Source organism: Schistocerca cancellata, chromosome 3 (assembly GCF_023864275.1).
Source record: "Schistocerca cancellata isolate TAMUIC-IGC-003103 chromosome 3, iqSchCanc2.1, whole genome shotgun sequence".
NCBI lineage: Eukaryota > Metazoa > Arthropoda > Insecta > Orthoptera > Acrididae > Schistocerca > Schistocerca cancellata.
The window spans coordinates 49,950,948-49,966,403 of record NC_064628.1 but is presented as its reverse complement, the minus strand read 5'-3'; the positions used below and the strand labels follow the sequence as shown (position 1 = coordinate 49,966,403).

General features: G+C 40.3%; 1 protein-coding gene across 1 annotated transcript in view; it reads left to right on the top strand.

Moving 5' to 3' along the window:
• The window catches only part of LOC126176934 (lanC-like protein 2), a 119,870-nt gene extending 110,750 nt beyond the window's left edge, over window positions 1-9,120 (top strand). Inside the window, exon 9 of the mRNA XM_049924127.1 lies at window positions 8,605-9,120. Coding sequence (XP_049780084.1) covers window positions 8,605-8,681 — 77 coding nt within the window. The 3' untranslated portion in view covers window positions 8,682-9,120. The remainder of the gene's footprint in view (window positions 1-8,604) is intronic.
• The last annotated feature ends 6,336 nt before the right edge of the window (window positions 9,121-15,456 follow it).

Genomic DNA, 15,456 nt, shown 5'->3' with positions numbered 1-15,456 from the left:
CATTTTTTTTTACAGATAATGCTACATTTGCACATAGTGGTATCATGAACACCCACATTTCTCATACGTGGGCGATGAAAAACCTGCGTGACATTAGGGAAACAAGATTTCAAGTTAGGTTCTCAGTAAACATCTGGTGTGGTATGACTAATGATCTGGTGATAGGGCCTGTGTTCTTGCCAAATAGCATGACAGCTGCAGAATACACATATTTCCAGCTGCAGAATACACATATTTCCTGCACCTTTGGAAGACAAAGCATTAGAGCAATGATGCAAATGTACCTGTGATTTGATGGGCCATTGATTCGTTGTACCAGACAAGTATCCCAGTATCTGAATAACATGTTGCCTCAGTGGTGGATTAGCCATGGCGGACCTGTTAACTGGACCACCTGACCTAACCCCATTCGACTTCTGTTTATGGGGCTGGTTAAAGAGGGATGTGTATGCTATGAAACTGGATACACATGAAGAACTTGTCTCTCATATTATCGATGCTTTTCCCTGCATTAAAACCCACTGAGATGATGATCAATGTGCAACATAACACAGTCTCCAACTTGTTGACAAGTGCATTGAGATGGGTGGATGACTTTTGAACACATCTTGTAGGATGGATCGATCGTCTGCCCCGTCATTAAGTCCACCACAGTGCCTACACAGCATTTTGGTACATAATTTTCACACTTGTCTTTATATCCACTTGTGGATTCGTGTAAGCCTCAAACCACACCAGTTCCATAATGATCAAAAATCGGTTCCGTAATGATCAAAAATCAGACACATGATTGTACAACATCTTCAGTTTATTTTCACATGTAGAATCATGTCACAAATTATGTGACATTCCTCCTGAATCACCTTATATGTTAGTCAGGACACTAAAGAACATTCTTGATAGCCAGCGGCTATGTTGCGAATGCTACTATGGTGCTGTTTTTTGTTACACTACTAACTACCCAACTACAAATGTCACACCTGAAAATTTAGAGGTGTTGCAATGCAGTACCACTGAAGTGCAAAAAATGCTAATAACCTCAAGAGATCAAACCACACTCATTCTGAAATAAAATAAAAGAAAAATTTTAAAAAAGAAAAATAAGGTTTGGAAAAGTATGTCAAGGTAAAGTAAAGATTAAACTGTTTCAGATTATTTTAATACATATTTTAATGCGTAGATACATTCCTCACTTGCATCTTACAGAAGAGTATGTACTTGTTTTGCCCACTGGCTCTGCTTCCAAGGCACCTCCTAGTGCATCCGACACAGTAGCTGGTGGGAACGCGTTCACATCACTCAATGGCAGAGGGCCAGTATGGTGGCTGCCTGGCCTTGTCTATTCACCCTGTGAGTGCACAGGTGGCTGCTCATTCAGCAGGGTCCAAGCAGGCACACGGGAGGAGGGGGGGGGGGGGGCTTACTAGTTATTAGGAGCTCCAATGCTAGGCATGTTATGAGCCCCTTAGGCAGATAGCATTCAGGGCTGGAGAGAAAGCTGATGTGCATTCAGTATGTCTGTAGAGATGGCCTCTCCTGCAGCTATTGAATGAGCAGGGTGCAGCTGCCTGCAAGTTCTACATCTACATCCATACTCCGCAAGCCACCTGACTGTGTATGGCTCGCGTTGGCACGAACCATGCCTGTTGCATCTTTTCTGAGACCATCTTCAGTTCGTACAACTCACTGGCAGGGGTGGTGAAGGCTACTGGCCTCACGCGCAGATGCAAGCAGAACTCACAATTTTCAGCATTGTTCTCAGAGTTGATCTGGGTCCATTGGTTTGGAGCTGAGTGGAAGGTCTCAACCAAAGCTTTATCAACTTTGTGCCAGTCTTGGCTGCAGATTTCTAGAGCTGCATTATCATGTGGGGATTTGTAGGACTCCCCTTGAAAGGTCAGGGCTGCACTACGTGAAGGAAGCAGCTACTCGGGCAGCAGAATACTTGTGGCGTGCGCATGAGGGTTTTGCGGGCTAGGTGTTCTGATAAACACTCACCATTCGATATGCAGCAAGGGAAGTCAGAATATGTTCAGAATAAAGACACTTTGCCTGTCATAATTTTATCAGTAAGCTTTCAAAGTATTCATAATAACATTCCTGAATTTACTGCCCTCCAGGAAAGTTCTTGTACTCAAATTATTCTTGGAACTGAGAGCTGGCTGAAACCTGAAGTGGAAAGCTCTGAGACATTTGGCAAGTTGTGGAACGTATATCGGAAAGATAGTTTAGAGGCCATAGCAGGGGGAGTGTTCATTGCAGTTAACAAAAATATTCTCTCTATAGAAACTGGAAGTTGAGTGTGACAGGGAAGTTATCTGGTCACACGTAACAGGTATAGTTGAAGCCAAGTTAATTGGTGGATGTTTTTGCTGGCCACATAATTTTGCTGTGACAGTTCTAGAATCACTCAAAGAAAGACTGTGGTCAGTAGCACATCAATACCAAGATCATGGAATACTAGTTGGAGGTGGCTGTAACCTACTGAGTGTAGACTGGGATGTCCATGGATTCATTGCGGGCAGGCAGGGGAGGGGAGGGAGGAAGGAATGTACAGACAGAAGTCATGATAAATACTTTTGAACACATTTTGTGAAAACTATCTTGAGCAGATAGCTCAGCAGCCAACATGCAGTTGAAATATATTAGACCTATTACCTACAAATAGGCCAAACCTTATCAACAATGTCAGTATAGAAATGGGGACTAGCAATCATGATGTCAGTATAGCAACTATCATTATGGAAGTCAATAAACTTACTTCCAGTTTTACATTCGCCAACCAATTATTTAAATGGAAGCAACACACTTCTGTTTTACTCACAATGGGTTGGAGTCTCCAGATTTTGAAGTACTTATCTAGTGCAGAGGTCATTGGTTAGAATGTCTCCTGTTGTCTTCATTTCCTGGTGTTGTACGGCTAGAGCCAGGTCATTGACATAGCAGTATTTTCTGGACAAAGTGTCAGGTAGATATAGGTTGAACAGTAATGGTGAGAGAACTGATCCTTTAGGCAATCCATTGTTCAGCTTCCTCTCCTTACTTATGTTGCTTCCAGTGATTACCTGGAACTTCCGATCGCTTAGCACACTGTTAAGCAGTTGAGCCATTGTTCTGCAGGGTATGATGCAGAGAAATTTGTAGATAATGCCTTCCCTCCACACAGTGTTGAAGGCGGCAGTTAGAACAACAAACGCTACAGATGTTTTCTGCTTCATTTGGTATCCTGACTATGAAGGATGTGAGAGACAATACTTGGTCACAGCAACTACGCCCTGGTCTGAAGCCTGCTTGATCAACTGGAACGTTCTCTAGGATAGTGCTACTTATTCTGTTATATATTAGCCTTTCAAAAAGCTTGTAACAGCAGCTAATTAGGGCAATGGGGCGACAGCTTTCTACCATGTTGCTGGGTTTGCCAGGTTTCAGAACAGATATTATCTTCACCTTTTTAAACTCCAATGGAAGTTGACCAGTCAGCAGGATGTCAGTGAAGAATTCTGCCAGCCATTTCTTAGCTTTTCCTCCCATATGGATCAAGAATTCTGGATGGATACCATCGAATCCAGGTGCCTTAAGAGGTTTGAGGTCCTTCAGTCCAGAGTCAATGTCTGAAACCGTGAAGGGATGGGTATACTCAGATGAGGGAGATGCCATCTTTTTCAGGTCACGGAGCTGTCTTCTGATATATCTTGTATGTTTCTTGTCAGGATCACTTTTGAGGTAGTAATGATGTGGGAAGCAATTTGGTCTGGTGTTACTTCAGAATTTTTTCTGCATGTTGGTGCACTTCCTCCCAGTTTTCTCAGAAGACTCCATGCTTTCCTGCTCGAGTGGGTAAAGTGCACATTTTCAACTTTTTCTGCCCATTTCTGCCTCCGAGACATGTCCAAGCTGGACAATAGTTCTGTAGCTATCTCTGGGTCACCACTTTGCTGGAAGTGTTGGTACAGTGTTTCACTTTCATCATTCCATCCTGGAACATATTCTTTTCGGTATCATCGTGGTTTGCACTTTTTAGCTGTTGCTGTCACTGCACCAATGAAGTGTTGATAGTTCTTATGTGATGGAGGTATCCAGCGAATGGTCTTATCCAGTTCCATTGAAAACTTCGTCCAGTCAGCTATCTGGAAATTCCATCGAGCATGTGGTGTTGATCATATGACAGGAACCGTGCAGCCAATTTGTATTATTACAGGTCTGTGTTGGCTGTGAGAAAAGGCATCTATCACTTTCCTTGTGGAGTTGATGGGAAAGCCACTTTTGTTGCAGCTAACAAAGCATAAGTCAGGATTTGAATCCTTGTCCCAAGCAGCTGACCTGAAAGTGCCTTGTTCTTTGGCATCAAACACTAGATGAAGATTATTCTCTTCAACCCATTCTGCAAGCCTACTCCCATTTTCATCATTTTGAGAGTACTTCCAAAGTTCGTGGTGACGATTGATGTCGTCGCAATTCAGGAAACTCGCATTTCCAGTGAAGAAATATTCCGAAGCCGAGGTCGAATTCCTGGATATTCTGCACTTGGTGTAACTTACCACGAAGTGTATGGAATTGCTGCATATGACTGTAATAACATAAATGAAGCTTCACTGATTTCTGTAAGTGTACGCCCGGGTTCCCGGGTTCGATTCCCGGCGGGGTCAGGGATTTTCTCTGCCTCGTGATGGCTGGGTGTTGTGTGCTGTCCTTAGGTTAGTTAGGTTTAAGTAGTTCTAAGTTCTAGGGGACTTATGACCACAGCAGTTGAGTCTCATAGTGCTCAGAGCCATTCTGTAAGTGTGGAGGCAGATATTATACATACAGTTGTCATACAATTGCACGGTATCACTATTAGAAATGTTTACAAACCACCGAAAACAACATGGCCTGATTTTGTCCTACACACAGCAGAACATTCTGCAATTTACATTTGAGAGATGAGAACTCTGGGACATTTCTACAAGTAACTTGACAGTTACAAACCAATATTTTGAAATTTTCACTCTCCAGACTTGCTGTATAGTTTGTTGAAATAACTGGTTTATCTGATGTGATGGTCTTTCTATGTGGGGCCTTGGAGTCTTGAAAAGAACTGAGAATGGTGTCAAAATCAAGGTGACAATCTGCAGCTGATTGCAGCCTGTGCTCCCAGTCCTGGGATGGTTTCTTCCATCGGAAGACAATTCTCCTGAGATACACACCAATTACACATTTGGCCAACAGTATCAACAAATTATTTTCCATATTAACAAATTATTTGTTTTAATTTTTTTCCTGCCAGACACATCATTATTTGTTTTAGTTGAAATTCTATTTCCTATCTAAGGCAAATTAATATGTTGAGATAGTGGTTATACACTCTCACAAATATTAGGAAGGAAAGTACAATTTTTTGTTTATAGTATTGGCACAGAAAGAGAATATAATACCGTCAGAAGAAGGTAGCATGAAGGAATAGTTTCTTGGTGAGACATAGGTCAAAGTTCTTTGTGGTTGAGACACAGCTCAAAGTACTCACCTCAGAACTGGCGTGAGGATCCATAGTGAGAATAACGTCACAACAGGTGGGTCTCCCAGTCCTGGAATCTGAGTGAGCTGGACTCTGAGTGAGTTATGATTCTGTTTTCATCTTCCCCAAGGAAGGAACTAATAGTTCTGAACTGAAAGCTAGAATATTGTTGTATATTTTTATATGTGCCTGTTGGCTGTACTATTATTTTGCTTCCTGAAGGTAAGTACAGTGAGCACCTCTGTCTCTTAATGTTATTGTTTAAGAATGAGATATACTGGAGCATCTGAGATGTTTGCATAAGGAGCAAAAGTGCATTACAGTATACATATTAAATATTGGATGATAATGTGATTTTTTTAAAATTTGTTTGACATACCTTTAAACTGGGTGATTTTGGGCAGTTTTGAGGTTATTTTCACTATAACGTGCATAGGTTACGAATAAAATGTCCTAAAAACAGAAAGTCTGTGTGTACCTATATTTGCCTGAGACAGACAAATAAAGTATTTGTGGAGAATTTGGACATAAATTGACCTTTTTTTCTACATTCTTCCTATTTGATTTTAGTGACTTTTAGCACATCTTAAGGATGTCCATCATTATGGATAAGTGATAAGGATTGAGATAATGGATTTTATATATTAAAGGTCAGTTCAAAAATCAGCAATGGAAATTCAGGATGGAATGTAACAATTAATTGTGAGAGTCTTTTTGTTGTGCCTATCTGTGACTCAGCATCTTCACTATCTGTGACTCAGCATCTTCACTATGTAATTGTTAAAGGATAGTTCTATTTTCTAACAAAATAAATTGTAAATTTTAAAGTTCTAAATTTTAAAGTTCTAATATTAAAAACAGGAACAAAACAAAGAAATTCTGTCAAAAGATCCAAATCAGTTTTCTTACTCAGCATTCAAAATTAAGATGCAAACACTTCAAACAGTGGTCATAAAGTTACGATGGCCTACAAGTCTAAAGTACATCTTCTCCAAAAAATAAACACCCTTCCCTTCTCATCTGGTGAAGAAAGTACTCAAAAAACTGATTCTTTTTGTATTGTAATTTCATCAGTTAGGTTAGCAAACACGAATACGTTTCAACTGTTGTTGTGTGGACACAAGAACTTGACTTATACTTCCCTTGCACCGACATTTGTGGCCAGTCCATCATACTGCCTTGTATGTTCCTTGATGTGTATTTATAACCTGCAACAAGAAAAGTCTCTTCTTTCAGCAGTAAAACTTCATTGGATGATGGGTCATTTTCACTTTCCCTACTGCTATAAGCACCATCACTTGTCTCTACACTGTTTTCACTTCCCTGGAAGTCATGGCCCATAACAGATTTTCCCGGAGGAATGTCTAGTTTGTGGTAGCAGGTACTACCAGGCTTATTTGTCAGATACCGAACTTCATTGAGCATTTCTTCGAAAGTGGAGGTCTGTGGCTCTGTGTAGCTTCACCAGCCCGCTGTCATTATCAGGCAATTTCCATAATACATTATCCGGATCAAATGGGATACAGCCCGTGGTGCAAAATCCTCTCTTTATGTTTTCAGTAGAATTTGCTGAAATCTTAGTCAGTGTCTGCATCAGAAGATATTGAAAAGTATCCTTGAAAATGGTCTCAAGAGTTCACTTCTTAAATTCAATTAATATGGCTCACCACAGTGCTTTCATTGGTCTGAAACAGCATACATCCAGCAGCTGGAGGAGGTGGGTGCTATAAGGATGAAGGGGAGAGAATGAAATATTGTTCCACTCACATTCTACAATAATATATAAAGGCACATGTCAGGATAAGTTGTTCTCAGTCATCAGTGTTGGCCTTTTTCACTTCTTCAAATAGGGCACAGCATTTGTAAATAACCAGTCTTCAAGCATCAGTAGATCAAATCATCCAATCTTATTTGTATTGTAATGGTTTACCTTTGAGCCACCTTCTTGCCACAGGTCCCACAAATGCTCAGATTTATGAAAGGCAGGTGGAGGAAGCAGTTTACCATTGGCACTTGCTGTCATCATTATTGAAACACTAGATTTTGAAGAATCCATCCATTTTTCAACAAGCTTAATTCCTTGTCTTGTAATTATCTGTCGCTTGCCCAGATCATCTGACATGTTGGTTTCGTGATAGTTGATTATGTTGCTAGGTGGAAGATTTTTTCGGCATTGGCTTTATATTGGAGAAATACATTTTAACAGTAACTTTGTTCACTTTGGCATGAGCTCATTTTATATTTTCTCATAAACATATGGAGAAATTTTCTAAATACCACTTGAGGAATAAATGCGCCCATTCTTCTTCTGACAAAATAGTAGAAAACCTCTTCTGTTTTCAGCCAGATTTATCCAGGTCCGCTTTCACTAAATATCTAATATCCAATTTAATAAAAGGAAATCCTCAATGTGCAGCCCTCAAGATACGTTGCTTCAGCATTCCTTTCTTCCACATTTTGTACTGGTTATCCTCACAAATTTTTTAGATGTATTTCCTGCACTTCATTTTGCAGAGTCCATCTAGGTGTACCATACAAATCATATGCTTTTCTATGTGATAATTTGCAACACTGAATATCAGGAAGAGCTTCGTCAAAAGTTCCACATCATAATTACACAATACTTTATAACCTTTCTTGCCTTTATATGTTCTCAGCAGTGGCCAAAATCACCACACAACAGTACACAATTGTGTAAAAACATCATTATTTTATAACTTTATGAAAAACTTGACAAACTTGTACAGCAATTGTCTCAATTCCCTAGGTTACTGATCTCGTTGACATATGCAATTATAATATTTTTCCACTGGTTGCAACAATAGAAAGTTTCCACCTGATGATACTGCATGAACTTTCAACAATGAAACTGTTCATCAGATACTTACTTAGGTACACATTCAATACCAAGTAAGTCATGGAATATGGGAAATACAGTCTTGTGCTTAAAGTAATTGGAGAAAATGAAAATTAGCAGCAGTTCATTGATATGCAATGGGAAAGAGCAAATAAAACATACTGTCCAAAATCCCCCAGTGCGAAAAACCACCTCATTTGACAGAACTGATGTAACTCGTAGTAAAATGACAGCTTTTTGTTTTCTTTTTCCACAGGTCTTGCTGGTACCATATATTTCCTTGTAGACATTCTGCATCCATATGTAGCTGCATTTCCAGGATACACTCTGTAATCATATTTAGAGAAGGGTTATCTGCTACTTTCGTGCAGTAGATAAGATAACAAATTTCAAATTAAAATAACTGTCTGCATACAGTATCCTCTATTTGTGTTTTGAAATTTAACATAAAGCTTAATTAAATGTGTTGAAATTGCATAGACTGAAAAACTGAATGTTGTTACTGTGTAACTACCTGCATATGGTTTTGTATTCATATGCTAATTATCTTGAACTGCAGTTAGAAAAGCTTTATTATGTGCCAAAGGTGGAAAAGAAAATATATTCTGCATAAAGATGAAATGTCTCAATTGTATGTGCATGCTTCATTAAATTTAAAATGTGAATCATTCTCAGTAAGTGTAATTGTTGTCTATATTACATTTTTATTGTCACATACGTACTGTTAAAGCTGCTGGTGTAAGATAATTCATTATTACAGATACAATAAATACTGTAGTTAAAAACCTTACATGTATTCATTTATTGATCTGCATAAAAGCATTTAGAAACTACTTCAAATATTGATTTGGCTTTCAGTTACATTTGTTCCATTTCCATTATACACTCATTATTTCCTGGTTTTTGGATGTTTTCCTGTCTCTATTTTCTTTTAGTTGATGCTATTGCAACAATATAAAATGTAGACTGGCAATGGCAAGGAAAGTGTTTCTGAAGAAGAGAAGTTTGTTAACATCGAGTATAGATTTAAGTGTCAGGAAGTCGTTTCTGAAAGTATTTGTATGGAGTGTAGCCATGTATGGAAGTGAAACATGGACGATAAATAGTTTGGACAAGAAGAGAATAGAAGCTTTCGAAACGTCGTGCTACAGAAGAATGCTGTAGATTAGATGGGTAGGTCACATAACTAATGAGGAGGTATTGAATAGAGATAGGGAGAAGAGGAGTTTGTGGCACAACTTGACAAGAAGAAGGAACCGGTTGGTAGGACATATTCTGAGGCATCAAGGAATCACAAATTTAGCATTGGAGGGCAGCGTGGAGGGTAAAAATCATAGAGGGAGGCCAAGAGGTGAATACACTAAGCAGATTCAGAAGGATGTAGGTTGCAGTAAGTACTGGGAGACGAAGAATCTTGCATAGGATAGAGTAGCATGGAGAGCAGCATCAAACCAGTCTCAGCACTGAAGACCACAACATTGCAACAAGTATTTTTATTTGCAAAGGCATGTCACCAGTCTTTTGACAGTAATGTAAAAAGAAAAAGAAATGACTACTTTGCAGTTTATAGAAGTGCCATAGCTTTTCTGGTAGATGGAAGTTAAATAAAATCAAAGTAAGTGTTAATAACATCTTTGTGAGATACATTCAGTGAAGAAACAGTATCTTAGTACCTCTAGGTCATATGTGAAGTCAAATTAACAGATCAAAATCATTTATTTGGTACTGTTCAATTGTACAAATATCCAAATGCAAGGTGACGATGTGAAACTGGACATTGTATCTTCTAACAATGTGACATGGTTGATAAGACTTCAACACTCTTCTTCTGATTATCACAAAGACATATGTGAAAACATTTTGTGATGTTGAAAAGCAATTTAGGTGGGAAATACCAGGCTACTGGGTGTGGCAGTATGCTTATATTCTCTATCAAATTGACAGCAGAATTGGCTTGTGGGGCATCTGTTGATTGAAGGTCATTAGAAAAACATAGCATCTGAAATTGCAGTAGACGGCACCAGCCATATCAGTTTGTAACAAGTCCCATATCGTGTACATCAGTTTGTTTTGAAACTGTGGAATGCATTTTGTCCTTGTGTATGATTACCTTTCTGGAGATCAAGTAATTCGTCTGTATAAACAAGCATGATTTTGGAAGCAGAGATTTGAAACTCAACTCACTTAAATTGTTGATCTAAAATGCACCTAGCTAGCAAATTCTAGATTAATCTCACATTCATTGGCACACAGAAGGAATTTTATATGATAGGCAAAATGGTGCCTAATGAATTGCTGACAAAATATGTAGTTGAATAATGGATTTATTGTCATGTTGACTTGTTGCCCTATAGCTGGATTTGTGTAGCGTCAAATCTACATGTACCACTCAAATCCTTAAAGTTTAACTTTCAGAAGAGTTTAGAGTCAGTAGCTTCTTTTAGGAATCTGATCTTTTTGATAAGCTGCAGATTATACAGGGTGTTTCAAAAATGACCGGTATATTTGAAACGGCAATAAAAACTAAACGAGCAGCGATAGAAATACACCGTTTGTTGCAATATGCTTGGGACAACAGTACATTTTCAGGCGGACAAACTTTCGAAATTACAGTAGTTACAATTTTCAACAACAGATGGCGCTGCAAGTGATGTGAAAGATATAGAAGACAACGCAGTCTGTGGGTGCGCCATTCTGTACGTCGTCTTTCTGCTGTAAGCGTGTGCTGTTCACAACGTGCAAGTGTGCTGTAGACAACATGGTTTATTCCTTAGAACAGAGGATTTTTCTGGTGTTGGAATTCCACCGCCTAGAACACAGTGTTGTTGCAACAAGACGAAGTTTTCAACGGAGGTTTAATGTAACCAAAGGGCCGAAAAGCGATACAATAAAGGATCTGTTTGAAAAATTTCAACGGACTGTGAACGTGACGGATGAACGTGCTGGAAAGGTAGGGCGACCGCGTACGGCAACCACAGAGGGCAACGCGCAGCTAGTGCAGCAGGTGATCCAACAGCGGCCTCGGGTTTCCGTTCGCCGTGTTGCAGCTGCGGTCCAAATGACGCCAACGTCCACGTATCGTCTCATGCGCCAGAGTTTACACCTCTATCCGTACAAAATTCAAACGCGGCAACCCCTCAGCGCCGCTACCATTGCTGCACGAGAGACATTCGCTAACGATATAGTGCATAGGATTGATGACGGCGATATGCATGTGGGCAGCATTTGGTTTACTGACGAAGCTTATTTTTACCTGGACGGCTTCGTCAATAAACAGAACTGGTGCATATGGGGAACCGAAAAGCCCCATGTTGCAGTCCCATCGTCCCTGCATCCTCAAAAAGTACTGGTATGGGCCGCCATTTCTTCCAAAGGAATCATTGGCCCATTTTTCAGATCCGAAACGATGACTGCATCACGCTATCTGGACATTCTTCGTGAATTTGTGGCGGTACAAACTGCCTTAGACGACACTGCGAACACCTCGTGGTTTATGCAAGATGGTGCCCGGCCACATCGCACGGCCGACGTCTTTAATTTCCTGAATGAATATTTCGATGATCGTGTGATTGCTTTAGGCTATCCGAAACATACAGGAGGCGGCGTGGATTGGCCTCCCTATTCGCCAGACATGAACCCCTGTGACTTCTTTCTGTGGGGACACTTGAAAGACCAGGTGTACCGCCAGAATCCAGAAACAATTGAACAGCTGAAGCAGTACATCTCATCTGCATGTGAAGCCATTCCACCAGACACGTTGTCAAAGGTTTCGGGTAATTTCATTCAGAGACTACGCCAGATTATTGCTACGCATGGTGAATATGTGGAAAATATCGTACTATAGTGTTTCCCAGACCGCAGTGCCATCTGTTGTTGACAATTGTAACTACTGTAATTTCAAAAGTTTGTCTGCCTGAAAATGTACTGTTGTCCCAAGCATATTGCAACAAACGGTGTATTTCTATCGCTGCTCGTTTAGTTTTTATTACCGTTTCAAATATACTGGTCATTTTTGAAACACCCTGTATTAACTCAAGAGGTGGATTTTTAGCCTTTCTTATATATATGAGACATATGAAAGATGCCAGGCGTAACAGTATTATTAATTGGATAGCTGCATTCCGGTCACAGGTTCGAATCCTGCCTCGGGCATTGATGTGTGTGATGTCCTTAGGTTAGTTAGGTTTAATTAGTTCTAAGTTCTAGGACTGATGACCTCAGAAGTTAAGTCGCATAGTGCTCAGAGCCATTTGAGCTGCATTCCTGAATAGCCTTAGTTATGTGAACTACGAGGGCTATCCACATAGTACATTACGTTTTTGAATTAAAAATAAAGTATTGGAATTTTTTTTATTATATACAGATGAAAGCCACACTTAAATACTACTTTTCTACATAGTTGCCATTTAAATTAAGGCACTTATCATAGCGATGGACGAGCTTCGAAATTCCTTCATCGTAAAATTTGGCTGCCTGCGCCTTCAACCACATGGTTAATCAGTAACCCAGTAGAAATACGATTTTTGTGGATTCCCTGGAAAGAGGCACAACAATAAACTCTCAAAGGTATTGCCAAACTCTGCACAACCTCAGAAGAGCAATACAAAACAAGCGCAGGGGAAAGTAGGGCTCAAAGATCTGGCTGATTCACGACAACGCCCGGGCCGGACGGCAAATGCCACTCGTGAAGTTCTCGAATCTTTTAAGTGGGAGTTGTTTCCTCATCCGCCGTACAGTCCCGACCTGACACCGAGCGACTTCCACTTATTCCCAGCAATGAAGAAGTGGTTGGCTATGCAGCGTTTTGATGACGACGCACAGCTTCAAGAAGAGGTAACCACGTGGTTGAAGGCGCAGGTGGCCGAATTTTACGACGAAGGAATTTCCAAGCTCGTCCATCGCTACGATAAGTGCCTTAATTTAAATGGCGTCTATGTAGAAAAGTAGTATTGAAGTGTGGCTTTCATCTGTATATAATAAAAATTTTTTCCAATACTTTATTTATTTTTAATTCCAAAATGTAATGTACTTTGTGGATGGCCCTCGTATAACAAACACTTTCACTATATTCATCTAGTGGGATTCATCAACTCTTTTTCAGTTCCATGTCAAAATGTGATACCAACAGAGCTCTTTCATTGAGGAAAGCTTTCCACATTTGTGGCAATCTTCTACTCCTGATATCTTCATTGCTTCCCAGACAGGAGAAGTCTTTCACTTCTGCCACTACTATACAGGATGTTTCAGAAGAGATGGTCAATGTTGAGGGATAAGACAGGAATGACCACTCTAAACAAAAAAGTAAAGTAAACATGGGCTCTAAAATGCATATGTTAAGAGCTATGAGCACTTGTTCATGTTTGCTGCTTTTAAACACAACTCATCTAATGAACAAGTGCTTATAACTTGTAAGGTATACATTTTAGAGCCCATGTTTCCTGGACATATTTTTCTTGTTTTGGTCCTGTAGTATCATTGCCACAGATACTACTACAACGCCGTGCCAACACAAGGTTGGCAGCCCATAATCTGCCGAGCACAGCACACACTAGTGGGCTGTGCAGCTCGACAGAACTGGAGTATGCCTCATTCACTTCGCTAGATTTCAATCTAGGTAGACATACTTTCATAATCGGCCCTCAGCCAGTTCTGTAATGTTTGCATTGATTCTCTGAGGAGGGCCCATCAGGCTTAGTCCCTGAGAATTGTTGTATTAGTTCATGGTATTCCATGTTACGAGATTGTCAGTTCATAGCCGCAGTTGCAGTCCTACAAACTACTGAAGATAAGTAATTTCATTGTACTATGTGTTTCTTGAATAATAATCCTTCTCTCTAACAGTGTGCCGTACCGCATATTATTGCAACCTGGACTCCTTCAGCTTCTATCAACTCGGCCTCCTACTTATTTGCATTTAGTAATGAGCTGAAAACACCCACGTGTTTTGTGCCTCTAAACAATGAGACACAATAGGTCCATACTACCACTTCCCAAAACATGGAAAGCAAAGAGCTTGCAGTAGAAGAGATTTATTTCACAGTACTGAAGATCAAGAATTGCTCATAGCTGTCAAGGTATGTGTTTTAGAGCCCATATTTACTTGACTTTTTCGTTTCAAATTATCTTTCCTGTCATAGTTCAGAAGGTAACATTCAACTCTCGATATTGTAATGTTGTACAGATCCAATATTGAAAGTAACACCAACCAAGTTTTATTTTGCTTCCATATGAAGAGATCCACAATAACACTAAATGAAATAAGAACAGTAGAAAGTCTTACAACTGTAGAACACACCAATATATAATCTCATAGGTAAGCAGGGCTCTCTGGTGCACAGTCAGTCATGTATAGGCAGAGTTGGTCACAGTGTCATGACCAACACCAGTGTGGATGTTGATGTGCAACAAGTCACATAAGAAAATTTTGGGAAAGCATTAACTACTACAAGCCAAGAGGAATTAAGGAACATACCTGCAAAATCAGAATGAATATACTCCCAGGGGTGCGGGTGGGCAGGCCACGGGGGAGGAGACACCCATTCTGCCGCTTGATGGGCGACAAACTGTGGACAGGCCGCCGCAGTGCGCGTGATTCACTATCAGTACCAGGCCAAAACGTGTGGCAGCAGGACAGCAATGTTGTATGAGAAATACCCCAATGGTCCAGGTGGCGAAGGCACATGGTTCCCACCGTTTTGCAGACGGGATCACAAGCCTGGGCACCGACTCTTCAGTAGCCAACAGTAACACGTCATCTAGAACTGAGCGGTGTTGGTGGAGAGCATAATAATTATGCAAAGGATCCAACACTCGACTCAGTGGTTTATCCGGCCAGCTGTGGTGGACAAATCGAACAACCCGATGTAAGACAGGATCGATCGGGAAAGTTGCCGAAATCCGAGAACTGGTAGTGGGAAAACCATCCACGGTGTTTTGGGCTTCAACGTCTAAATGGAAATACAACAGTTCACCCTGATCAAATGTTGGATCAGGGCCACTCAGAAATCAAGAAAGAGCATCCACATTAGCATTGTGCAGTGGGTGGGAAATGGGTCTTGTCGCTATAGCATGTTGAAAACAGAACCCAGTGTTGCAGGCAATGGGCTGC